At 42.9% G+C, this 26,936-nt stretch overlaps 4 protein-coding genes across 5 annotated transcripts; 3 read left to right on the top strand and 1 right to left on the bottom strand.

Moving 5' to 3' along the window:
* The first annotated feature begins 1,741 nt into the window (after nucleotides 1–1,741).
* Nucleotides 1,742–5,179, top strand: pdcd7 (programmed cell death 7). The gene is made up of 5 exons (XM_070830085.1): nucleotides 1,742–2,859; nucleotides 3,463–3,601; nucleotides 4,220–4,450; nucleotides 4,575–4,662; nucleotides 4,772–5,179. The coding sequence occupies exons 1-5, from the start codon at nucleotides 1,834–1,836 to the stop codon at nucleotides 4,914–4,916; spliced, it is 1,629 nt and encodes a 542-aa protein (XP_070686186.1). The 5' UTR covers nucleotides 1,742–1,833; the 3' UTR covers nucleotides 4,917–5,179.
* Nucleotides 5,180–6,336: 1,157 nt separating this feature from the next.
* ubap1lb (ubiquitin associated protein 1-like b) lies at nucleotides 6,337–14,761 on the top strand. Of its 2 annotated transcripts, none has more exons than XM_070834241.1 (6): nucleotides 6,337–6,399; nucleotides 8,115–8,233; nucleotides 8,975–9,568; nucleotides 10,852–11,061; nucleotides 14,359–14,460; nucleotides 14,596–14,761. In XM_070834241.1, exons 2-6 carry the CDS (start codon nucleotides 8,129–8,131, stop codon nucleotides 14,728–14,730), a joined length of 1,146 nt encoding a protein of 381 aa, XP_070690342.1. In that variant the 5' UTR covers nucleotides 6,337–6,399; nucleotides 8,115–8,128; the 3' UTR covers nucleotides 14,731–14,761. The 2 variants fall into 2 exon arrangements, with proteins under 2 accessions (XP_070690342.1, XP_070690334.1); XM_070834233.1 differs by having other exon boundaries at nucleotides 10,849–11,061.
* A 900-nt stretch (nucleotides 14,762–15,661) lies between these two features.
* On the bottom strand, nucleotides 15,662–17,248 carry kbtbd13a (kelch repeat and BTB domain containing 13a). Its single transcript, XM_070830256.1, has one exon. The coding sequence runs from the start codon at nucleotides 17,246–17,248 to the stop codon at nucleotides 15,662–15,664; it is 1,587 nt and encodes a 528-aa protein (XP_070686357.1).
* A 1,644-nt stretch (nucleotides 17,249–18,892) lies between these two features.
* Nucleotides 18,893–26,673, top strand: rasl12 (RAS-like, family 12). The gene is made up of 5 exons (XM_070835054.1): nucleotides 18,893–19,147; nucleotides 19,724–19,780; nucleotides 23,677–23,750; nucleotides 25,457–25,647; nucleotides 26,197–26,673. Exons 1-5 carry the CDS (start codon nucleotides 19,036–19,038, stop codon nucleotides 26,528–26,530), a joined length of 768 nt encoding a protein of 255 aa, XP_070691155.1. The 5' UTR covers nucleotides 18,893–19,035; the 3' UTR covers nucleotides 26,531–26,673.
* Nucleotides 26,674–26,936: the final 263 nt, after the last annotated feature.

The raw sequence follows: 26,936 nt of genomic DNA, 5'->3' as shown, positions 1-26,936 counted from the left end.
CAAAGTCAATGTAACATTAATATAACACTTTATGATATAGTATGGGATATGACAAATAGTATCAGGTGAAATGTAGTAATATAGTTTAACATAACATATAGTATAGCACAGAAATATAACAAAATAGAATATCAAATATAATCTAGTATATAATATAGTAGTACGGATAAAGAAAAGAATAGAAAAATAATTGTAATTTATATTCGGGTATAATGAGAATTTGCATGTTTGTACCTGTGATTGCAGTGTCTGAGGGTGTGTGAGTGTGTGCTCACAGTTTTTGTAATGTGTTCAGTTTACACAGGGAGTTCTGAGGAGGAAGCTGCTCCTTAATCTCCTGGTGCTGGATCTTATTGTCCTGAACCGTTTGCTGGACAGCAGCAGTTGTGTGCAGCTGGCATGCTACACAGTAGCACAGACAGTCTGACCAGATATGAAGTGTTGGACACACAGATTTTAAACTGCCTCGTCATCATGTATGTGGTGGAGAAGGTGGACTCTTGTGACGTAAACTTCTCTTTTGTTTTGGGATGTTAAGGAGCAGATTGTTGTCCGTATACCACTCAGCCAAATGTTTGACCTGAAGCCTGTAAGGCTGTCTGCTCATCGTCTGATATCAGCCCTACTTATGGTATTATGATGGAGATTAGACTTTTTAAGGAGAGGAAAAATCGTAGTCCCTTTCTGACAGAAAAGTTACATTTTTTCACATAGCTTTCAGTCTTCTTTGATGCAGCAGAAGGAATCTGTCGTGGTTCCAGTAGCTAATGCCACTTCACAAATAGGTCTTACTTCCCTCTTATTGGGGTCGAAGATGCTTGAGCAGCCCTGTGAAATGATAATCATATGGATATCTAATCCATTTCTTTAATTTGTTGGCCACAACAACACATACACCTGCTACATGACTACAGTATTTTATTAGTTGGTGTGATATCTAAATGCACACGTGGTGGTTGTAGTGTTTACATGGATGTGGAAACTATGGAAAGTACTATGATCATTTAGTATCCAGGATGAACCTAAACACTGAATTAACATCAGATGGGATGGCTGCGTTAGCTATGATAATACAATGTGGAAGACATCTGTCAGCTCCGTATAATACTGCAATGATCCTCAAGCGCCACACTCAGTTACAAAAGCTAAACTGAAGCTTTACTGGGTTCAAAGGTTTTCCATTGAATTAGTTCCAAATTGTATGTCTGATGTCAGAAATGTTAATATTGTTGTTTCAAAGTTGCTTCTTCGAGGATGTTTTCCTGTCCTCAAACAGTAAAAAGTACTGAGAACAAGACAACAATGTCCTGTCTTTCACACAGACAGAAGTCCATCCATCCAATAGCTATATATCCCAGCCAACGTTTCCTTGTACTCCAGGAGCAAACTTTTTTAAAGTAGCAATCCGGGCAACATATGAACATCTATATGTACGTATGTGATTTATGTATGTATGTCTACCAAGTCAGTCATCCTTGTGAAATAAAGTAAATGGAATTGATTCAAGTAAAGATTAGTTGTGATTCTTTTCTGTATTATGTATTTTATGGTTAAAAAAAAAAAAAAAAAAGACTAACAAAAAAAACCCAGATATGGTCCTTCATTAGTCCCGTTGAGTCGTGGGCTGCAGTACCGTCTCTATCCACTGCAGGCTGTTGGCGGTGTAACCCACTAGAGGGCTACAAACTGCCGCCACAGAAACCTGAAAAAGAGACAAAGACGTCAAATAAACATGGCGCCTTCGAGGAACTGATAGAAACGACAGATGTAGCGATAACTATCTAGTTTTGAACAGAACGTTTCCCAGAGATTCAGCGTATTATTGTACTTGACATGGACAACACATATCACCAAGCTCCGTCGGATAGACAGCAGCCTCCTATGTATAATGGCGGTTATCTGGAGGCACCGTACAACGCTAACAGACCACCGGCGGACCGCGCTGCTCATGAACCCACACAGCCGGACCATACCGCCCCACATTGGACACCTTCACAGGGATATGACAGTCACCCCTACGGATTCAGGGGTAATTTCCCCGCACCGTCTTCTGGGGTAGGGGGTTACGGAGGTCCTCACATGGCTCTTCCATATGGGTTTGACCCCTCCGTTCCTCCACCTCCTTTTGGCTGCCCACCACCTGGACACTTCCCGAACATGGTGCCCCCCGCTCCGGCAAACGCATACAGCAGCAGCGGGGTCTCAACGTTTCAGACATTTACCCAGCAGTATAGACCCGGTCCTCAGACTGCTCCTTACGACCCAAACTCGAGCCAGAAACAACAACAACTGCACGAATATCGGGACTTTAGTGAGGGCGGAGCTCCGTACCAGCAGTTTCCTCCGCGGGGAAACGTCAAGGACCCTGGGAAGAGGTCAGCTGAGGATGAAACAGCCCTCCAGCGGAGGCAGGATCAACAGTGGATCAGACGGTTCTTACAAAGCAGAGACAAGGTCCCAAAGGCCCCACAGACCCAGCAGCAGCAGCAGCCCGGCTGTGTCTCCGGCCTGAGAGATGCTCTGTACAGGGCAGCTCAGCTCGTCTCACAGCTCGCAGAGACCTGTGGAGCTCTGAGGGACAACGTGGAGGATGAGCGTGTTTGGACGGACTCTTATTCGAAGGCTTTGAACGTAAAGAGAGAGCTACAGGACAAGCTGAAAGCCCTCAGTGACGGAGAGGGCTTAGACGGGTGGAAAGCTAAACTGTCCCGTGTTGCTAAGAGGAGGGCCCGGCGACTGAGAGCCAGGAAAGCGCTGCAGGTGGAGGAAAAGCAGAGAGAGGACCGTATCTCCGAGAAAGAAGCTGCCATAGATAAGTGGAGGATGCAGCAGATAGTCCAAGTGGAGGAGAAGAAGAAGGTGAGTGCATTGGTCAGAGGATGAAAGATGGATTCATTTTTATCCACTTGGGGGCAGAAGAAGTAAGTGTCTTATGGCTAGTGTGTGTCTGCTTATGTTCACACACACACACACACACACACACACACACACACACACACACACACACAGATCCTCCTGACGAGTGTCCAAATACAACACAATGTTTGTTTTATTTGGACACATTTGTCTGAGGGGGGGATTGGAAAGGATATATATATATATATATATATATATATATATATATATATATATATATATATATATATATATATATATATATATTTGTCACACTGGACAAAATCTGTACGGCGGCTGTGGGTCGTCCATCAATCCGATGGTCGGTGGTAGGTGGTGTGTGTTAGCATGTCGAAGTGTCCTAGGCCAAGACACTGAACCTTAACTTGCTCCTGAATCATGTGTGAAAGAACAGTCTCCTCCAACTTAGATTCCTCCTGAATGAATGATGTGTGAATGGGTGAACGAGGATGTGATGTAAACGCTCTTTGAGTAGTCAAAATGATCAGAAAGGTGCCGTACAAATCCAGACCATTTACCGTTTGTCTGTTTGTTCTCGTTTACCAGGAGCAGGAGCTGAAGCTGGCCGCAGATGCCGTTCTCTGTGAGGTGAGGAAGAAGCAGGCGGATGTGAAGAGGATGCAGGACATCCTAAGATCTCTGGAGAAACTGCGCAAACTGAGGAAAGAGGCAGCATCGAGGAAAGGTGACAGTCACTGCTGCATTCTGCCATACACCCCATCCCCAGTCCCATCATATCTGGCGGTTGATGCCTTTCACTGAACCAGCATCTTAAGTGGATATTAGCAGTATGCTACAGGCACCTTCACTTTCCTTAGAGATTTTTGTGGGAACAGCCTGTCGCTCCTTAAAGGAAATGTGTTTACTTTCTAGGTGATAGTTAGCCTGGCTCTGTTCAAGGGTAACAAAATTGCAGCACTGTCACCTCAAGGTTTAACACCTTTGTTATGTTAATAAGGGATCTTTAGAGGTGCTAAAAGATGGATTTTGTTACTTTTGGACAAAGCCAGGCCAAGTTTTTTTCCAGTTTCCAGTCTTGATGGTTTATCGCTTCAACGTCTTCAGTGTAGCAAAAGAGTCAATACAGAAGCTGATTATGCTTCTGTGTTACGCTTCTGTTACCCAAAGCTATTTGTTCAGGTTGCCTTCCAGCCCCTAGCTTATAGAAGGCAGAAGTAATTGTAGACTTTCACCCACAAAATCACCACCATAACATACTGCTAATTCTCCAAGTTTCTGCTTCAGTGAAAGGAATAACCAGAAGCCTCGCTCCTAACTTTCCTGTATGTGTGGGGGGGGGCAGGTATCGCCACTGAGCCAGAATGTGACGAGGCCTTCAGCAGCCGGCTGGAACAGCTCAGGTGTGTGATGAAGAAGAGGACAGCAGTTTACTCAGCAGAGGAGAATGCCCTGATGGTGATGCTGGAGGGAGAGCAGGAGGAGGAGAGGAGGAGAGAGCGGGAGAAACGAGTGAAGAAAGAGAGGGAGAGACAGCTGCAGAGGAAGCGCAGAGTGGACGCCATGTTGTTCGGAGGTAACACCTCAAAGTCCCATCAAAGGGACATTTGTCCTCCGTTAAAGAGATGAAATCACAAATGTTTGTGTGTTTTGTACGATATTGTTGGTTAAATACCAACCTGTCCCTGTTTGTTTCACAGATGAGCTTCCTGCTGAGTCTCTTCTGCAGCCCTTCACAGAATATTACACTCAGGCCGAACGCTCACTTCATGCTTTACTACAAATCAGGTTAATCTTCATCATCACCTCAGTCTGTGTGTCACAGAACAACAAAAAGCACAAGAGTCAGAGTAAATTACTAACACCTGCTGTCACATGTCAACTTTCTTTCTTTCAGGAGAGAGTGGGATGTGTTTGTGGTCGCCTCAGATCACCCTGACGGTTCTCCGGTTCCTCAGGGCTGGATCCTGCCAGACGCTCCCTCAGACCAGGCCTGGGCCTCCGCTCTGCTCACTGCTGACACAGAGAGCGAAAGCCTCTGACCCACTGTGTGCTGTCAACTAGTGCCTGACATCCAACACTAACCTAGAAGTCCAAATCACTGTGGGCCTGCCTCTCGGTACAAACCCAGCTGTCTGTACCGACACGGCGACACGTTAATGATGGGGTTAAAAATGTGGAACTTTGTTGAGAGCACGACAACTTTAACCTGAACAAGAGAAGGAGGAACTTGTGACCTGATGTCATTTTGTTTTGCAGCGTTGCAGCGTTTGAGATGTCAGATGTAATAAATGAAGACAGTGATGAGAAGGAACTAGATGGCTTTGGTTTTTCTTTTTTTCTTTTGTTGAATTCAAGATGGGTTATTGGCATTGCATACAATACAACATTGCCCAAGTGTATCAACACAAACTATACGATGGTAATAAATAAAATAAGGAGCCAGTCTGTGTGGACCCTGTGACACAGGCAGGTTAGTCACATGACAGCCATGCACACTCACATTCACAATAACCTGCACCGGGAGTTCATGTGTACTCCACACAGAGAACCAGCACATTGAAACCCGGAACCCGTTTTGTACCTCAGTAATGAAAAAAGCATTTTGTGGGGAGGAATTTATTTCAGAAAGTAGAACAGAAAAACAAAATACAGTCATACATTTTATAACCCACCAATTATACATTTATTCATTTTCATTCACTCTACCTCCTATCCTCTGACAATCATGAATGTGTTCACTTTCTCTTCTTTTCTTATTTTATTTCATATATTATCATTTCTTCTCTATATATTGTTTCTTCTATTATATATTATTATTATTTCTTTCACTTTGTATACTTATCTGTGCTTTATTCTGCTCTTGAGCTACAGTAACCACATTTTCCCTGCTGGGCATCAGCAAAGGTTTCTCTTATCTTGTCCTGATGGTGGCAGTGAAGGAAAAGTCCCAGTCCCAGGTTACGAAAGTAAGATTGTTCTTCCAGAAACTCCACACAGCAAAGGAGCCATTCATTACTGAGATACTTTTTCATGTCCCAGGTGTTAGACTTTAAGTCCCAGTACAACTGATGGACTGAAGGGTGGCATCAGACCAAATGTCAGGGAGGAGGTTGCCAGAATTATCAGAAGTTGTGAATGCTCAAACGTGACAGAAATCTGTCCAGTCGTATTCTGGATTCAAGTGTGATGAAAGTGTGATAACTATTTATCAAGATGAACATCATATTTTATTTTAAGAATTTGAAATGAGTTAATTATGCAATAAAACCTGCGTTTATGAGAGTAATCGAAGCACAATCACTCAGGAATTGGCTCCCCTACTCCTGTTCCTTGTTGATATCCTCTGTGCACTCTGTGCACTGTGTGTGTGTGTGTGTGTGTGTGTGGACAGTAAATCAGCTGAGGTGGTTACTCTCAGTCTGTAGATTAGTGTACCAGGTGGCTTTGCTCTAATTTAACCTGCAGTCTAAGACTCAGCGTCATTCGCACCTGAGAGTCTGACCGCAGCTGCAGCACAAACAGGTAGGCTGTCGTTTGTGTTATTGTAACGTGCTAATATAGAGTTTAAATAGTAAAAAGTGGTGCAACAAGTTACCTGTAACAAAAAAGCTATCGGAAGATTAGGTTATGCCATGTATGCTATAGATTTTAATTTAATTCACAGGACAGACATACAGAATGCCACCCATTACTCCAGCCTTTTGAATATATTACCAGTAAAATACAATTTATTGATTGAAAGGTCTTTGTAAGCTAGCAGACAATTACAAAAATACACAATATAAAATGTTTGCAGCCTGATAGCGCTTGATAAAGCATCTGAATGTGATTCAACTGTTTCATGTCTGATAGTATATATAAGTATATAAAAAAGAAGTGTTATGTATATTGTGTTTTACAACGTACTTTACAAATAGACTTTGGATGTAATTTAGAATATCACTAAGTCAGATCGTCAGATCTTTAGGATAACAGTTGTATTTTTCAGTTTGGTAGCACATCTGTTGTGATGGGAACAGAGGAGAAGAATATCCAGTATTTGTTCACCAGGATGCACATTTTACATTTGTGTACATTTCTTAAGTTTTGTACTGCCCTTAAACCGGCCACCTACAGTCCATGTTGTTTGTCCGCTGACATTAGCAAATGTTTTGTGTTTTGCACGTCAGAGGCGACACAAGGAGCTTAAAGAGCATATGTCCTCTCTGCTGCTGTTTGTCCTGGACCATCTGGCTTGTTGGTGTCTTGGAACAAACAAAGATGTGATTAACTTTCACAGAACAGAAGGGATGGGGGACATTGAGCTGATTTACCTCATCACCCGTCTGCCTTATGATTTACTCACAGTGTTCTCAGCCTCAGACAGAGTCATGAAATGAGCAGAGCTGGAAGCCCTGATCCTTATTCTGCATGTGATTCGCTCATGGACAGGCAGAAGTTTGGGTTCAGCTTTTCTCATATCTGACTGTCTGAACCTGGTTTTCTGTATGTGACTGGACAATTACTTCCCTTCATCTTTTATCCACGTGGTCAGCCAAGCTCCTCCGTACTGCCTCTTAACTTCAACATGCATCAGCTGATTGGTGGACTCCCTGCTCTACCTCTGAGCCACAGCCAAACCCACGTGTACACAGACGCTGTTATACAATATTGACTCGGGGGCATTTTCACAGCAGTTACAGTCATGCTGTAAAATGTCTCTTTTTCAACCTCAACCGTTTATCAGCTTTTGCTACCTGAGTTCTGAGTGCTGAAGCTAACGAGCTAAATGAGGTTGTTCTGCACAATGACGCCATATATCAGGGGGTTTCAAAGTTTTGCTGTTTGATACTGATGAATAAGGCACGTTTTGAAGCATCTTTTTCTATGATTCCTTAAGTGGATTCATGGATGTTTATTTATGTTCTCCAAGTCATGCTGAATCTAAAATATCAAGTGTGCTCAAAAGTGACTTAAGACTCAGAGAACAAATGCTGTTTTTGACGCAAATTGTGGCTCCTTCCTTACCTCCACGGTGAAGCATGTTCACAGCAGAGATTTCTGCTGAATGAATGTGTTTCGATTTGGTCCAGGTTGAAAATGAACTTGAGCAAAGTAACTTGAGCAACATAAAATCTGCACGCTTGGATATGTGTGGTTCATGTGCCTACGCTGGAGTGTTTGTGAATGGTGTCAAGAATAATCAGAAGTTTAACAGTGTGTGTGTGTGTATGTGTATGTGTGTGTGTGTGTCTCAGTGACCTAAGCAGTGATGGAAGGCGTCCCTCTGAAGATGCCACAGGTTGCCTCACAGGAAGTCAAAGACGACGTGAATGTCATTGCCCCTGATTACCTCACCATACTGCAGGAGACAGAGGTGAGTGTGTCTGTGTGTGTGCATGTTGTATTTACAGTATGTGACACCCAGACCCGTCTGTGTATCCCACTATGTGCACACACCTTCTTTGGTTTGCTGCTTTACAGGCAGAAAAAACACAAATAACTTCACTTTTCAAATTCATTGGTGTGTATAGCCCACACTTTCAACTGTCAGCTGCTGTAAAGGATCAAAGCTGAGCTCCAGACTTTATTATACCTTTATTGGAGTCTTTAAAGCTGCTATATTCAATATATTAAGAAATGATGAAATTACTATGTGGAATATTAAAGGGGCTGTCAAACCTTCATGGAATGACAGGCTGAACCTGCCCCCCTTGGATTCACTGAGCTTTATGCCGTGTTTCATCTCATTGTTAAGCTGTCTTGGCTGCCACAACTTTACTGTTTTGGTTCCCTCTCACCAGTCCCATCAGTGTCATTGCTGGCCAAAGTGTTTTCAGTGAGAAATATCTAAAAAGCTGCTGCCTGCTCATCAGCAACCAGCAGACAGACACAGTTAGAGAATAGCTGGTGATTTAGCAGCTAAAGAGCCACAGATTTCCCTCAGGAGTTGTTGGAGAGCAAAAACAGATCTAAAAGAAAGTTAATATTGGACTTTCATCAGGTGGACGCAAACACTACTCCAAATAATGATCGTGTTGCTCTGTTATTGCTTGATGTGGAAATAAGCTGAGAATTGAGTGTCTCACTGAGAGGTTGTTTGTCCATGTTGTGACAGCATGATTTCAGTCTGGAGAACTGGGTGCTAACTGGGCTGCAGAGTGGCTTCAACGAGCAGGACAAGCCTCAGCTCTCCTCCTCTTCATCTGGACTTCTGCCATCTTGTCCACCATACTGGATGATGTTCAGCAGCCCCCAGCAGAGCCGCCTGGCCAGCCGCCATTGCTCCGACTTCTGGGAGCCCAATCCTCGACAGCGCTCCCACAGCCTCAACCCAGCTGTCCTGCGCACCAAGTTTAACATCTCAGACTCTGATGATGAAGGAGAGAACACTTTGCCAGTGAAAGCCTGCTCAGATGGAGAGCACCCTGCTGCTTCATGTCAGCACAGTCAGAGAAAACCACAGAAAGCCTTCGTACCCGACCTCCTGAACCCTCCGGCCTGCCTGAGCAGCCTGCCTCACCAGCGCAGGAAGAACCTACGGCAGTGCTCCCTCTCAGTGCTGGACTCACCCGAACAGCACCATCCCAACACAGGCGGCCAATCCCAGAGCCCGTTCTCGCACAGGACCCCTGATGGCAGAGCCCCCAACACAAGAGCCAATACAGTCGACAGGCTCCCCAGCATCAACAACCTCAACACAACACATTTGGTAAGAGAAATACGTTTTAACATTAGGGATTGTAATAGCTGACTGACATTTAGAGGAAGATAACTTCAGGGTGTGTTGAGCCTAACTTAGAACTGAACAATACACAGTCAAATCAAGCCTCTCACTAATAGTGTGGGCTATTTTAAGTAGTTTAGTAGTAGTTCAGTTTCTATTATTAGTCCTTCTACATGCTCATGAGTTTATTGTACAATACGTTATCATTACGGTGAGCTCACTTTTGAATTGACCCCAGTAAAGTGGTATCTGAGTGATCATGTGACTTCTTGTGCTCTTTGTCCAATCGGACCCGCTTTAGTGATATTTTTTGCCAGAATTTGGCTTCTTCTCAATGATTACTTTGGTGTTATCATGACCAATAGCGCTGCTGACCGGGGTTACTCGTGGTGGAAGAAGTATTTAGACCTTTTTACTTCAGTAAACATAGAATTATAGCAATGTAAAAATACATGTGCTGCAAGTAAAAGTCCTGCGTACAAAATTTGACTCATGTGCAACATACTAAGAGCACCAAAAGTAAAAGTACTCATTATGCAGAATACACTACTCTGACTGTCTTGTTTGTATGTTTAAAAAATGTTTGCTCTACTACATTTTCCTTTCCATTCAGAATCGACACACTGGACATCGTGCATTCACATTGCTCTCATTCACAACATGTCAGCTGTAACCATGGAAAGCTAAGGAGAGCTAATGCTCTGTAGTACAGACAGCCCTCGCTCTGGTCTGCAGGCTCATTCTGTGAATACAGGCTACAAATAAGGGCCTGAGGGCAACGCCTTTTCCTGAGCCCTACTATAAATCTCCTCACTTAAGCCAGGCTCACTATAGTATATAGCACATACCATCTCTGCTTAACACAGCCAAATTAGTTTGACTGTATTTATACTTGTGTTGGCAACAAGGCAGTCTTGAAACGTCCTTTAATTCTGTCACCGAATAATAGCTGGAGGAAGAAATCAGGTGCTTTTGTAGCTCACATTTCCAAAATGTTTTCAGGGATCTGCACTCTAAAAATAAACTGTGTAAAGTCTGCTCCCTGAATCCAGCCAGGTTATAAGAGGTTCATCAGGATTAGCAAGTAGAAATTCTCTGAAAATGTCTTTCTCAGCAGAGCTGCATCTCAGGTCAAAGCTGCTGTCAGTGTCACAGAAGGAATCTGAGGCAGTAAAGTCAGATTCAGACTGACTGTCTGAGTGTCTCTGTCAGTGGAAACACACACACACACACACAGTCACTGACTACAGTCTGTTGTTTCCTAGAAGTCTCTCAGCCCAGACTCCTGTAGAACCCCCCCCGCCACCTCACCCCTGGGTCTGGGTTTCCCCTCCTCTGGTTTGGACTCATCAGCAGAGCTCCTGTCAGCTCTGAGCCCAGAGGAGAGAGAGCTGCTGGAATCCATCACTGCTCGGGGTTACCCCCTCCGTACTGCCATCATCGCCCTGCAGAACACAGGCCGGCAGACCCCAGATCAGGTCAGTCAGTGCCACATACAGCACATACAGTATTATCTCTGACTTCACTGCCCTTCTCATTGACCCCCAGATCAGGTCAGCCACTAACACATACAGTAAGACTGTGCCTTTTTAGTAACACCTTAGATTACAGCCTCCAAAGGCCAGCACACACTGATACACACATGTAGGTACAAGGGAACAGGATGTGAAGGTAGAGAGTAAGAGGTGACAATACGGGAACTTAGAAAGAATTTAAGCTGTAGGTATTTTTTTGAACTATTAAGGGACCTATTCTGTTATTATGGGGCGCAGTATAATGCTACTGAGCAGCAGAACTGTAAGACTGGGGAAAGATGAGGTAATGAGTTCTGTAGCATTTCATAAATCTGCTGTGATTTATTTCAAAATGACCATATAGCATACTCAGCAACACTGGAGGGTACAGATGGGAGCAAAATGCCAAACTACAGACATGCTAAACAATTAACATATGTGTTTTTACACTTGCACTGTAGCCTTTATGTTACTGTGTATGTTGTAAAGTAGGCCTACGTCCTGAGGTGGTTAACATTCCTGTGGATTTACACTACACACGTGCTCTTCTTTGTTGTTGTGGAGTACAGCAACAATGACATTTCTCAGTAATCCCCTCTGAGGTGAAAACCAGGAGTGTCACCCATCAGTCAGTCTAACTGCAACAGTTAAAAACATGAAGAATACAGTCGATGAAAAGAGTTGTTGCACTAAAATCACAACTAAAATATGATACAACAAATGTTGGGTCATTTCACAGCTTTAAAACGTTTCAAGCATGTCTCTTCTAACAGTAACTAACTAACTTTCAGACCTAATGCCAAAAGCACAGGCAAACAACTGTCTATACACAAGATCTCCGTAGCGTCTCTCTACAGCAGACAGCAGCTGACACTTCATCAGTGAATTTTGGTGGTGGATGCTTTTTCTGTGTGTGGCTTATTTACTTACATTACGAGTTCTCTTTAAATTCCTTCCAAATACCAGATTGAGGCCTGGTAATGATCATGCTGTACCTCAATATATGAGAATAAATACTGGATATATATTGGTAGAAACACTTTTATCCAATAACAGATGGCTATTGTCATTCTTTGTAATTTGTCACGAAGCAAACATTAGCACTGATTCCAACTATGATGTTACTTTGTTGTTTTTTGTTATTTGAAAAGCTACTGCGCCGTCAGCAGCTCCAGCACACTCAGTGCTGTGTTGGTCACACATCATAGAGAGGAGGGGGTCCAGTGTGGTGAAGGGAAATAACCAGACAGTAGAAACTCACAGTAACACACAGTCCTGTGACCTCAGCATGGAGGTTTGTGTGATTCAAATCACAGATGTATGTACAGACAGTTTGCTTTCTGCTTTTTGGTAATTGCAATTTTGAATAAAAATGTGCACAGGTCAAAAAATACCAAGGCTACCAACTACTGCTACTACTGTACCAGCTAGGCAAGTGGAGGTGAGAATGAAACCAAAATACAGTATACTAAGCCACTCTAAGCCAGTGTAAAAATAGACCTCAGAGTTTCCACAGCCGCTGTGTTATTTATGTGTTTTCCCATAAGACCACCAGCTTAATGTCTGCTCAGAGCTCAGAGTAAACAATGAGCCACAGTTCAGAGATGATGGGAAAGAGAGCATGTGGAGGAAGTAGCATTTTTAACATGAGAAAGAAAGGAGACAGGGATGGGTTTAACACCTCGACGGAGCTCCTCTGAAGTAGCTTTAAAGTTGCATGAATAATTCTTCTGACAGAGCAGCGCTGCTGTCTCACTGGTATGTTCAATGTTAAAAGTTTAAAGTCTGATTTCAGATCAGTCGCTGTCATTCCTCCCTGTGTGTCTCCCTCTGTCTTCTCTGCTGTGGCAGCTGGTGAATCAGTTCAATAAGAATTCATCAGCAGCAAAATGACTTAATGAGTGTGTTCTTCTGCCTCGTGCTGGACAGGTCACACTGTTCTCACACTGATTGTATTTCACTGCACTGATGTCAGAGGGACAACCTCAGCCTCTGCTCACCTCCTAAACTCATCAGATAGATGTGAAGTCAGTTCAGCACTTCTTTATTGCCTTCCTCCTTGCAACAGTAATGTCTGAGGTCTCATGCTTAGCATCATAAGTCTGTAGTTAGTTTCACTTTGAGACAAGGTTCACTGCTGATTGAAGTCATGTATAGACAGATTATGGATTAGTGTGACAGGATAAAGATATTAAAGCTCTAATCCTGCAGAGATTAAACATCCACAGGTTTAGACCTTTATAATAAGCCTACGATGTGACATGAAAGATACTCACAAACAAATAACATGAGCTTTAACCAGAAGACAGTGGTGGAGCATATTACTAAAGTACTGCACTCAGTTACTAATTAGGGGTACTTGTACTTTGCTTCAGTATTTATTTCATGACATTTTCTACTTCTACTGCACTACATTTATCTGACACTTGGAGTTACTCTACGAAATTAAGATTTTTGCAAAAGATTATAAATTAAACTACCAACAGTAAACTGGAACTATTAATCTGTAAATCCAACAGACCACTGACAGACCACTGGCATTTAGTTTTGTAATCAAATTTTCATGCAAAAAAAAAAGGCTTCTTAAAAGTGAGGATTTGATGCTTTTCATTAAAAAAATATCTTAATTCATTTGTAAAAAGTTTGATGTTTGGACATTTGAATGGACAAAACAAACAATCTGAGTGTGTCACTTTGGCAGTGATGAACATTTCTCACTATTTTCTGAAGATTTACAAACCAAACAGTCAATGTTTTAATTAAGAAAGCAATCAGAAGATTATTATTATTAATAATAATCATGAAAATACAGTAAAAGAGCCAATGAGCTCCACCTCGAGCAGCTGCAACAGTAACATGCTGCTTACACATTGTTTCATGAGCAATAATACTTAAATGATGTAATATTTAACGGTATAATAGTCACAGTTTTCTGCATTAGCACTTTTATTTTGATCCTTTTTCTAATACTTTTACTGAAGGAACACTTTGGATGCAGGAGTATTACTTACGATGATATATAAATATACGATATTTTGACAGTGTGGTGTAAAGTAAAGGATCTGAATGCTTCCTCCAGCACTGTTAGATAGTTAGTGATCCCAACCAGAGTTATTAGCCTTTTTTCTCAGTTCAGCTGATTGGTAGCAGATAAGAATATTTTTCATTTGAACAACACAAACACAACGGAAGAGAGTGTGTTGTGTTTCCCACCTTTGTTAATATTTGTGTGTGTGTGTGTGCGTGTGTGTGTGTTTGCAGGTGTTGAGTTACCTGGTAGCATGTGACCATCTGTGTCAGCTGGGTTACGATATGGCCCAGGTAGAAGAAGCTTTGGAGATGTTTCAAAACTGTGAAACAAAGGTAAGACATGCACACAGCTAGTCTTAAATCTTCCTAGAGATAATAACAGGTTCCCCTCAACATAATCAGTTTTATTTTAAGTTGTGTAAAAAAAAAAATAAAAAAAAATCAACATAATTATGTGTTCCTCTTGAGGCCGGAGAGTTCCTTCACCTGCTGAGCCAGTTCAATGAGATGGGATTCCAGCAGAATGCCATCAAAGAAGTCCTGCTGGTCCATGAAAACCACCGAGAACGGGCGCTGGAGGAGCTAATGATGCGTGTGGCGTGATGAACGCACACACACACACACACACACACACACACACACACACTCACGTGCACACACACGATTTACATAACTCGACTGCAATCTAAAAGAATCAGTTATTCACTGCAGGAACATGCCAGTTAATAGAAAGCACAGAGAGAATGATTTAACAAACATTATCATGCCCATGTTGCACATTTTCATTCATGCATTTATTGACATTTTGTTAAACTTTGCTGAAAGTGTTTATTACGTAAATCCATTGTTTTGGTGTGAAAACTACACTGATTTGATTTGGTCAGTGTAGTAGTGTATTATCTGTAACAGCCTGAAGTGATCCGAGTGCTTGTATTTATGACAAATTTATTAAAGATTTGTTATGAAATGAGTGTTTTTTCTACTTTTATTCCACCCTGCCTTTTCCCTCTGCATTTTAGCCTCATTTGACCTCATCTCCACAAATGAATCCTTCTGGGAAATGAACGTTATCCAAGACTTGTTTTCTGTGAAAACAGGAACAGGGTCCATCGGAGACTGGTTCCCACAAACAGAGAGCTTTGATCAACATGCACATTTATTCAGTTTAATGTCACTGAAATAGACCCACTGATTGTTAAAAAATAATTCCAGTTTATCACAATTTAGGCATTATTCTTATAGTTTTGTCCATTATTTCTATCAGTCACCAAATCCATTTTGTGGTGTTGTTTGAGCAGTCAGACAATCAGACTGGTTGTGAACCTTCTTCTCTGGTGGAGGTTTACGACAGACAGTAATCGTTTTATATCCAACCTTTTTTTTTATTTAGCTTATTTCAAAGCTGTCTGATGCGTCTTGCCTCTTTGGACTTCTTTAAACCATGTCACAATAATGAAAATAAGATACATGTGGTAATTAACTAGAATGATTGTTTAAAGGAGCAGCAGAACAGAGTGGTTTGTTTCAGCAGCTCTTACAGGTTATCAAAGCATTGTGGGGACACTCTGGGACAGTCACTGAGGTCTCTTAGGTTTTGGTCCTGAATCCGATCCGGAGAGTTTCCCACGAGGGAGGCACTGGCTTTAGGCAGCCTCATCAGAAATGTATATATGGATCCGATCCTGCCGAAACCTTTCATCTCACGCTTCAGTCTCCATGTGTAATCCTCTACAGTGTACTCTGTGGTTACCTGTCTGCTTAGTGTGAACACAGAGTCTCCTCTGACCACAGCAGTGAACAGAGAGCCTTTACTGTTCCCATACTGGCCCGACATGGCGGTCCACTGGCCCGAGCTCAGGTTGTAGCAGTCCATCATACACAGTAAGAAGTCATCACTGGGTCCATTGCGTATTACATACAGATTATCCTTATGGGCCACCATATAAAGGCCATAACTGTGCTGGCGGATGAGCGTGGTGACCAGGAGCCACTGGTCCTGCTCAGGCACATACTCATGTACATCTGTGGCCCCCTTGCCTCTCCAGAGACAGATAAAGATCCTGTTCATGGCTACAGCAGACACCACGGAGGCTGCAGGGCAGGGGAGAGGGGAGACAAAACTCCAGCTTCCATCAGACACCGTGTATCTCTCCACAGATGACAGGACCTTCATGTTGTACTCACCTCCCACGGCGTAGAGGCAGCCCTTATGACTTATCAGTGTGAAGTTGTAGCGTAGCTGTTGGGGGCCACAGATGGTGGACCATGTGTTAGCTGCAGGGTTGTAACAAAAACCGGCCTCTGCTACCTTCTTGCTTACATCATGCACTCCTCCGACAATGTAAAGTCTGTTGTCCAGGACGGCCACACCTGCCATGGTGGTGCTGATGTTCACAGGTAGCTGTGTCAGGACCTTCCACTCTCTGCTGTCCTCATCCAGGTAGCAGACGGTCCTCTGGTGATCCTGCAGCAGCTCAGTGGAGGGCGAGTGGCTGCACACTGCCATGTAGCTACTCGGTAGAAGAGACTCGATGTACTCCACCAGGGTGCTGGGTAAGGTGTGGACATCCTCCTTCAGGTCACTGTACATATCTCTGATGAATAAGGCAGAACTGTGGGAGAGCTCCCACACACCGTAGGTGGCAGCTGTGTGGTACATAAGAAGGCAGTTTTCAGAACTGAGGATATTGATCAAGTGCTTGGTGAGAGTTGGCACCTGCAGGAAAGCTGTACACTCGATGGCCTCCACGATCTGGTCGCTGTTCAGCATGGGTTGCTCCCCATTCAGGATCCGCAGCATGACCAGAAATCCCAGAGGCCCCACACATTGCAGGTGGATCTCTTCCTGTTGGCACTCTCTCATTCCTGACTGGAACAGTGCTCGGAAGTAGTCACAATTTTCCGCCAGAAGGGTTTTATCTACAACGAAAGAGCTGTGGTCAATAATGACTCTCAGGCTGCGCGCTGGCTTACAGTGTCCTGGCTGCTGGCTGAAGCGTGGACAGCTGCTGGACTCCATCACCTCCCTGCTGTGGATCTGCATGACATCCCAGCTGAACTGCACGCTCACAAGTGCTTGATCCCCATCAAAATACTGTACATCCGTGGTGTTTCGCCACATACCCCAGCGAAGCTGAACGCCTGCTCCCCTGAGCAGATGCTAGCTGACAGGCTACTCTCTATTTGATTTCACAGCTCTGAGGACAGACTCTATACATAGTAAGCGGATGTGTGACACAGTTCAAGTGCATTATGATGATATGCAGCCAGAGGAGAAAGAGGAGCTGGATAATGGCAGGATGGCTGTGAATGTGCTGTTGATTCATATTACTCTTTGTTTGTGGCTGACGGCTGTGGAGCAGCTGAAAGTTTGTCCTTGAGCAGCAGGGACACTTAGACCATAACAATAGGTTGTTCCCCTGGGTCACATATTGTGCATGCCACTATTTCAGCAGTGCATGCATGTCTTACTTAGAAATGAGTACTTCTCAGCTGTGGCAGTGCTACTTTTACTGGAACACAAAGGAGTCCTCAACAAGCAGTGACACATGTGATACTGTGGTGTTCTTACAATGATATCTTATGAAACATTGGAAATGTTTCATAAAAATGACCGTACCGCACACCTGCCACTTTCACCCGCTCTGCTTTCGTTCAGTTCATAACCCCACACACCCACTCATGAGTCCGTCTGTGGCCACCAGGGGGCCTTAAAGCATCACACAGAAGATAATAAAGATAATAAAAGTGAAAACTATAATCCATATACTTCCCCCTCTTTGTGCCCTGGAGGGTGACACCTTCTCTGCATTTAAGAATAGGCTTAAAACGTTATTGCCTGATAAAGCTTAAGCTTGCCTTGGACCAGGCCCTGGTTAAGCTGCTATAGGCTTAGACTGTGGGGGGACTATTCACGATGCACTTAGCTCCTCTCCCTCTCCATCTCTGTGCATTCATGTCCCATTTATGTATGTCGTTAACTTGGAATCTTCCCCAGAGTTTTTGTGCTCTCTCATCTGGCAGGTTCCTGTGGATTGTGGTCCCAGAATGCCTGGCTGTGGTTTTGCAGGCTTCCATGGATCCTTGTTATTGACTGCCTGATTATATGGGCCTGTGTGACTGTTATCATTGTCATTATTACTGTAGCTCTCTTTCTCCCTCTTTCTGTCTCACTAGTAAAGCTAGTAAAGCAGCTAGTAAAGGCAAATGTTTTTTCCCTCGTGCCATTGCCAAGTGCTTGATCATGGGGGAATTATTGGGTCTGTATGTGTAACAGTGAGAAAACTTTTGTTGTGATTTGACACGATATAAATTAAATTGACCTGACAAAAACTGGTTTCTACAGAAAATATGGGGTAGAATATAAAGATGAACAGTGTTGTGGAGTGGGGGTGGGGGGATCTTTCCCGAGCACCAAAGAAGCTTGGGCTGTCCCTGTATGGAGGGAAATAAACGTAATCACAAAGATATATAATAAAAGCGCTCCTGAGGCCTTTAGTGAAATAAATAAGAGGCATGCCCAGCTGTATGGATGCCTTGTGTGTACATAGTTTGAGCTCAGTGAATTAGGTGGTGTTTCAGTACAGTTCAGGTTTTACAAGCTCAGTCTGAAGTCTTTTTCCTAAAATGGAGAGGTCAGTGCATCGGCTGCACACGAGACTCTTTTCGCCTCTCATGGGAGCAGAACAATCACACAGTGACCACAGCTCAGTATCTGGAATATATTTTTGGTCCACTGGATTTGTGCAGGAAACTTCTTTTTTTTCCCCCTTCTTTTTCCATCTGCATGAAAAAACAAACTTGCATTTTCCAGTCACAGCCTGTTGGTACGAGGATGCATTTCTATCCCCTTCAGCACTGTCTAATGAAGACACAGACAGACTTCATCAGGAATAGGTTTGTCTGAGGATGTCGCTGATGTTTGGGAAAGTGAAGACGTGTAACTTTGCAGCAGCTCCTGACAGAAGTCCATCCGACTGTAACCTGGTACTGCTCGGTGTGATGGGCTCCGGGAAATCAGGTTCCACATTCTCTTGAATATTTTGACGAGGCTTTTTTTTTCTTTTACAAGAACTGTAAAGAAAGCTTCAGCCTTACCTTCAGACCTTAAGTTAGCCTGGAACAGATTGTTTTTTTTAATGTAGTTAGCCAGTCAACTGAATCAGTACAGTGGTTAGAAATGTATTAATGTATTTTTCTCATGTTGGCAGTATCTTATAAATTTCTGTTATTGTATCATATAGTTATAAAACTAATTAGCTGACTGCATTAACACAAACAGTACAAGACTCACTCCTATTTTATTGAAACATTGATTTTAATTCAGTTTCATATGAATAATTTGTCCTCTTCTTTTAACTTTATGCTGTTTGATTGATGCAATTCAAGCAAACAACATTTCTTCCTACACATTTCCCTTTATCCAGACATCATAACTCTGTGTCTCTGTGTGCCCCATCCACATATATAGATTCATGCTGATGTTAACGCTGACTGTTTATATAGTAGTGGTTTTCTCAGGGTCCCCACTGACCCCCGAGGATCTCCTGAGGCTCCAGTGTCTCACTCAGCCATGCTGTGTTTCTCTGTTTTACAGCGCTGACTGTCAAATTCCTCACAAAGCGCTTCATCAGTGAATATGACCCCCATCTAGGTGAGCTCTCTCCTCTTTCCTTTTACAGTAATATAGAGAAAATCCATGATGGAAAGTGGCATTTAGTGAAGTGGGCTACTGCACATAACTACAATGTTGAGGTACTTGTTCTTTGCTTGAGTATTTCCATTTGATGCTACTTTACACAAGATACAAGATACAAGACGTAAGAGAATTAAAAAATAATAATTTTACTACACAGGGTTGCACGAGATTTGGCTCATGTTCTTGTACTAGAGAACAGTATTTGTTTTGGGTTCTGGAGAGCAGAGGACAAACTCAAAAAGTAGTATAGTAGTAGTAGTAAAAAGTAGTCTAGCTGTATATTAAAAGATACTTTTAGTTGAACAGGCCATGCCTAATGGTGGGGGATGGTATGTGGGGATATTGTTTTTTAATATCCTCTGCGCTCAGTGCACCTCACCTCACTGATGTCACTGATGCTCAGTAGATGGGTGCTAATGATGTACTGGGCTGTTTTAATTACCTGCTGCAGAGCCCTCCTGTCCTGGGCCGTGCACATTCCAAACCAGAAGGTGATGTTCCCAATCAGTATACTTTCTATTTCTTTTAAGATGAAAGCACTTGGCATGGGGATTTTACTTTCTTTCGTTACCCTAAGAGATGAAACCATTTATTTGCTTTCCTAACCAGTGTGGAGATGTGAGATGACCATGACAGGTTCTCTGTGATGCTGATTCTCAGGAACCTAAAACTACGTCAGCTCCATTGATGTAGACAGGGGTGTGTGTCTTTGCCTCCCTTTTTCTAAAATCCATGATCAGCTCCTTGGCTTTGCTGATGCTGAGCTGTGGGTTGCTCTCTGTGCAACACTCAGGAAGGATTGTTGACTTCCTTTCAATCTGAAGTCCCCTCGTTGTTTGTGGTGTTGCCTGCACACAGCAGAGTCTCTCTCTGTGTTGGGGATTGCAGTCGTGGGTGTACGGCATGAACAGGAGGGGGTGAGCATACAGATCTGGGGGCTCTGGTGTTCAGCACTAGAGTGGCTGCCAATTCTGACTGCCTGGGGTCTGTTTGTGAGGTTTGTAAAGTCCAATATCCAGTTGCAGGGTGTAGTACTAAATCCCAGAGTGCTAAGTCTGCTAATCAGTCATATGAGATATGTTAGGTGTTATCTTCAAGGTGACTGAAGATTTGAGTGGAGGGCAGTGGAGATGGCGCCCTCTCTGAATCTGTTGGCTCTTAACGCAAACTGAGGGTTCAGTGAGGGTTCAGACTGGTTGGGGAAAGGGGGTGACTGCCATAGTGTTTAGACTAGAAGCTGCAGACTCTTATCAGGTTTCAGATGTCTGATGAGTTGTTGTCAGGTCCGCCAAAGACATATTTCCCCTCTGTACCTCTCACATGGTTTAATTTCAGATAGTCTTCGAAGGTCAAGGAGTCGAAAATATGAAATATGAGAAAATAAAATACAGATTAGTATCAGAACTTTATTTTTTCTTTTATATTTTGCCGAGAGTGCCTCTGAATTTCTACTTCTGCGACACTTGAACGATACTTGCTACTTGTCATGGAATATTTGTACATGGTGTTATTAGTACTCTTACTTAAAGATCTCCTCCAGACATATTTTGAGTCATATAGTATACTCTGCATGCAATGATAATTTATGTCTATGACACTTTTTTTTAATAACACTTTCTATGAAGGTCATGGCTATAATGTATTATTAGCACATTCATAAGACATTATCATGCATTTATAAGGCTTGATAAAACTCTTTATACATGCTCATAAACATGCAGTACAACTTATAATAAGGTTTACAAGTATTGTAAGTGAGTGAGCATGTCCAAGTGTCCTTGGGCAAGACACTGAACCCCGACCTGCTCCTGAAGCAGCATCAGTGTGTCAGTGTGTGTAAAAGAATAGTCTCCTCCAGCTTAGATTCCTCCTGTGTGAATGAGGATGTGATGTAAAAGTGCTTTGAGTAGTGGAAATGATTAGAAAGGTGCTTTACAAATACCGACCGTTTACAATGCTTTATACCTCCATGCCAACGTGACAACAGTGTTTTAAGCAAACGTAAAAATGAAATGGAATAATGTCTAATAAACTAATTCATATGCATGACTTTGTGAGCTTTGAGTGAAGTGAGCAATTGAGATGATGAAAAAAAAAAGGCCCATGATAATCAAAGTCATTTCAAGTTTTTATTTTCCAAAACACTCAACTTCACGTTATTCTAATACAGACAATGGGATAGTGTCAGGCAATCTTTCAGGGAGATGCTCCCCCAAGTAAGACCAATTAAAGTAGAAGAGGTTTTTTATTGTGACAAGCCGCTAGAGCCCGACTCTCAGACACATCAGTGCCTCCGGTAGGAAGCACGGGCAGAATGAAACCTCCAAAGCAATGGTTGCAATCTATAAGCCTTTGAGGAGTAGGGCAGCGTAGTAGATGTGTATGCATAGCGAGTGTGTGTGGTTGCGCAAGTGAGAGAGTGAGCGGCAGAGAGTGATGGTCAGCAGTCTTTCAGTAAGTGTGCAGCGTAAGTTACAGTTTGTCAGTGCATAAAAGCTGCAGCTTCTTATGACCAAAGTAAAGTTTCACTGTGTTGTTTCCCAGCTGCTGGGAAAGCGAAGGGGTCAGCCCCTAAAGTGAGAATCGACTTTGGTCCTGGAGCAAAACAACACTACCCAGTGATCCCAGCTGCAGTCAGAGGGCTGAGCAGGAATGGTTAACACTAGGGCTTTTGTTTTCCACAGTTATTTGGAGACTTTATAAGTGTCTTATTCTCTAATAGAATTGATCGATGCTGTGATTGGTTATGACGAAAATGTGTTTTAATCATGTTTTCAGTCAGCTGAGATAATATGAAAATAAAATTAGTCACAGACAATTTGCCTGTCATTCTGATACCTCTCTGCTGTGTATCTTGTGTATTGATTCAGTAATTTTCAATATGGGTTGATCCCTTATTATCCTTAATGCAGCACACTGGAGAGTGTGTGTTTTGGGATTGGGGCTAGTCCCCATGCAGATGACGATTAGCGTTAATTAGTGAGTAATGTTGCCTTGCTAGCTAATAATCGACATAACGATACTCGAAGCACGTGCAGAGTGTTTCCTGCTTCTGGGAGAAGAGCTAGCCTGTTGGCTGGCTTTCTGTGGAAACACGATACGCTCATGCACACATGTTAATCAAAATGTGTGAGCGAATTGATCCAAATGTGGGAACGAATTGTATCTTCTACGCATGCGATAGCGTTTCGAGCACCAAATGTAGTCACACAAGGCCTCGACATACCCCAGCACTACCACAGGCTTGTACCACTGGCCCCTGTGTTTGGTGCTATTGTTTGTTTTAATTAAAATGTGAAATTGTACGTTTTGGAAGATAAAGACTTGACATAGCTTTGATAATCCTTGTGAATCTTATTTTTTCTTACACTTCACTTATAGCCAGCGGACACCGCTTCACCTAAAGCTCAGAAAGTAATCATATGGCATATTGTTAATGTTTATAAGACATTATTCCATTTCAGAAACTTTGAATTTATATGTCAGGATACATTATAGCAATTCTGTCACTTTGGCATGGAGGTACAAAGCATTATGAATGCTGAACTTAGAGTATATTGTGTCCATCACATAGTTTATACACCTTGTTATGTGTGGTAATGCATGATTATAAACATTTATACATTTTTATAAAGCTTTAAATGCATTACGATACCATATGAATGTGCTAATAGAAAATAGAAAATGTTTTTCCACAAAAAGATTATAGCCCCTCCTACTACAATAAGTAAAACATCCTTTTGATTTTTGAGTTGGAGACTTGAAGTAAGATCTAAGTACTTCCACCTCTGTAGACAACACTGGGATGTGTCTGTAAAAATGTCTCCTCTCTGTCCTCGGCTGCCATGTAGAGGACATCTATTCATCAGAGGAGACTGTGGACCAGCAGCCAGTCACAGTGAGAGTGATGGACACCTGCGACCAGGTATGAACAAACTGATGTGTTCACTGTCGGTGGAGGGTGGCAGGAAGGCTGGAAGGTTTCACTGATACGGATTGCTGACTGCTCTCCAAGTCAAGTCCATCTCTGTAGCCCATTATGGTTTTGTGTTATTCTTTATTCCCATTTATTTCCATGAAAAAGAGAAAAAATGTGTTCTTAACCACGTCAAAAGAAAACAAAAAACAAGATTCAGGCCTGAAGTAAAACTGAAGAATCACAATAAACATGGGGTTTCACTCAGCTCAAAGCGGGTAATGCACATGGGTGCAGATTAAGTGAAAAATCTGCAACAGCAGCCTGTCCCAGGAAAAAATGCTCATGAAAAATAAATATCATGATTTCTGTTTGATCATTTGGACTCAACAGAGTTTTTTGTACATCAGAGTGAGTATAGTAAAATTAAAAAAAACAACAACCTCTGACCCATTTCTGAACGTGTCCTGACCCCTGCTGGTGAAACACAGGAACTGTTGACCACAGACTGAAGGCTTCACTGAAGCCCAAAGACAGTTCAAACAGCGTATGCAAATAAACCTGTTCAAAACACTCAGGCAACATACAAGATGATACCATGTCACAAAGATGGCTAACTTTTGACCTGGCCATCGTGATCGAGCCAGAGTTTAGGTTTAAATCTCCCATAAAAATTCTTTTCCTTACAATATTCTCTGATATATACGTTGGATAAGCAGACTGAGCCATTGTTGTTAATGCCACTCAACAAAGCCCTGCAGTTACAGTAGGGCAACATGCATGCATGGGTATGTTGTAATGGGAACATACATGCATTTGGATGGTGAAGCAGAAAATGTGTAATATTAACACACACTCCTTCAAATGTTATACAGCAAATTGTCCATACAGTAAAACAATGATGAAGGCTCAGCAGCCAGAGAACACTTTGGATTATGTTTCTATGCTCGCTGTGCCAAGTCCATTTTACACTGCTGGTATTGCAGCTAACAAAACAGATTAGACAAATGATTAGTCTATTGGTATTTATCACAAGTAATATTCAACCTATAAGTGATGTCCACGTATCCCTCATTATGAGACAGTGTAGGACCTAAATGCACTACTTGTGTATAGTGTTTAAGTGCTGTATCAAGTTTAAAGTTTGAGAGCTCTAAATGCAGCTGCCATATTAGAAATAAACGGGAAGTACTGGGAGTCACTGAGAGGAAGAATGAATACATAAACCTATTCTGTCAGCATTCCTCTCTTGCATTATTTGCAACAACAGTTTCTATATTCTTCTTAGCTTTCCATTATAGCGATGGTTATAATGCCGTCCATAATCGGTCCATTTTGTGTGGAGGACAACTCAAATGACTTGTGAAATGCCCCTTTTAGGTTAACTCACTCAGAGCCAGAAAAGAGAGCCTGGCTTAACAAAGACAGTTAACAACCGCAGCTGTATATTGTAGTATATCTGAATAATATATTCTTAAGTGTAAAGTTATTTGTCCCGTGAACAGCAGGTATGGTTTTTTGTGACTTTGTGAAAATACTTAGGTTTGGGGTTGAATAGAAAATACTGGATATAACCAAAAATCTGCTTTCAGATCCCTGCCAGTCATTTACAAGACAGAGCAGCTCAGTGGCCTGTTGATTACAATGTGATTGTGTTGTGTGTGTGTGTGTGTGTGTGTGTGTGTGTGTGTGTTTGTGTGCGTGTGTGTGTGAAGGAGGGTCCAGTGAACAGTGAGCGCTATCTGTTGTGGGCCAGCGCCTTCATCGTCGTCTACAGCATCGACAACATGGAGAGCTTCAAAGGCTGCCAGCCATACCTGCAGACCCTCGCCCTGCACAACAAAACCTTCAGGCCCCGAACTCCCATCATCCTGCTGGGGAACAAGCTGGACATGGACAGATACAGGTTGGTATCTGCATGGTAGAAAAAGAATTATCTAGTAAACAAGCCCTCGGAGAGTTTTGACCTCCTCTGACAAATTTCATCCAGTCTGCCAGTGTGTGTGCTGTGCTTCAGGATACAGATGGGAAATGTCTGTTCCTGGGTTACGGTGTTGAAGAATCTCCATATAAGTGTTTATCTAGTGTTTATACATGATGTCACAGTGAAGCTGACCTTTGACCTTTTGCATGTAAAATGTCATAACGTCATCATTTTATCCTATTAAACATTTGTATTAAATTTTATTTCATAATCAGCATATGAATTGTTGAATTATGACCAAAAATGTCTTTTGTGAGGTCACAGCAACCTTCAACTTGTGCAAAGTGCAAAGTATGCAGACTTGTCAGTTCAGCCCTGAGAAGAAGAGCTTAGCGTCTTTTCATGTAAATTTATTTAAATAGAAAGCAGAGATGATTTGCAGCCTTGTAGGAGGATGTAAACTGTGAGTGCTCTCTGGCTGCTTTTTGAACACAGAGCTACATGTTTGTGTAACACCTGATCTCCTCTCAGGCAGGTGAGCCAGTGCGATGCTGAGGCCCTGGCGTCTTGCTTTGGCTGTTTGTTCTTCGAGGTGTCGGCCTGTCTGGACTTCCTGTCCGTGCAGCACGTCTTCTATGAGGCGGTGAGGAGGGCTCGGCAGGGTGGGGGGTGCAGTCGCCTGGTGCCGGCCGTCTACGTCAGCGAGGACAAGGCGCTGCTCAGTGTCCCGTCCTTCACCACCCCCTGTTACAAGGAGCTGCCGGCCCCCGCCACTGCCAAGCTGGTCACCGTGAAGACATCCAGAGCTCAGAGCAAACGGAGGGCCGCCACGCTCACCCTGCTCAAAGGCTTCAAGATCTTCTGACACCCCCAGTCTCCCACTGACACACCCAAAGACTTATTAGGTAGTACTGTACTCTATATAGCAACACCAAGGTGGGCACAATAGTGTGATGAATCACCTGTACTCCCTCCCCATGTTATTGAAACTACAATACCAGAAATACATGTAGCAATATTTTTAAAAGCATATACTTAACGCTTGGTGAGAGTGCCCCCCCCCCCGCAATGGAAATGGCTGCAGTGGACAGGGTGGACAGGATTCAGAAGGCATCAATGTCACACAACAAGGCAGGAGGCACACAGGGAGTTGTGGCATTTACTGCACTCCTTCGCAGCCTCGGCATTGACTATCTAGCAGACCTCTCCTCCTCCCCAGGAACAGCTAAGCCCCTGCACTGTCTGTCTTCATCACCGGCAGTTCTAGATAA

Source organism: Pempheris klunzingeri, chromosome 1 (genome assembly GCF_042242105.1).
Source record: "Pempheris klunzingeri isolate RE-2024b chromosome 1, fPemKlu1.hap1, whole genome shotgun sequence".
Lineage (NCBI taxonomy): Eukaryota > Metazoa > Chordata > Actinopteri > Acropomatiformes > Pempheridae > Pempheris > Pempheris klunzingeri.
Note: the sequence above shows the minus strand (reverse complement) of the source record. Positions and strands in the feature narration are given on the sequence as shown.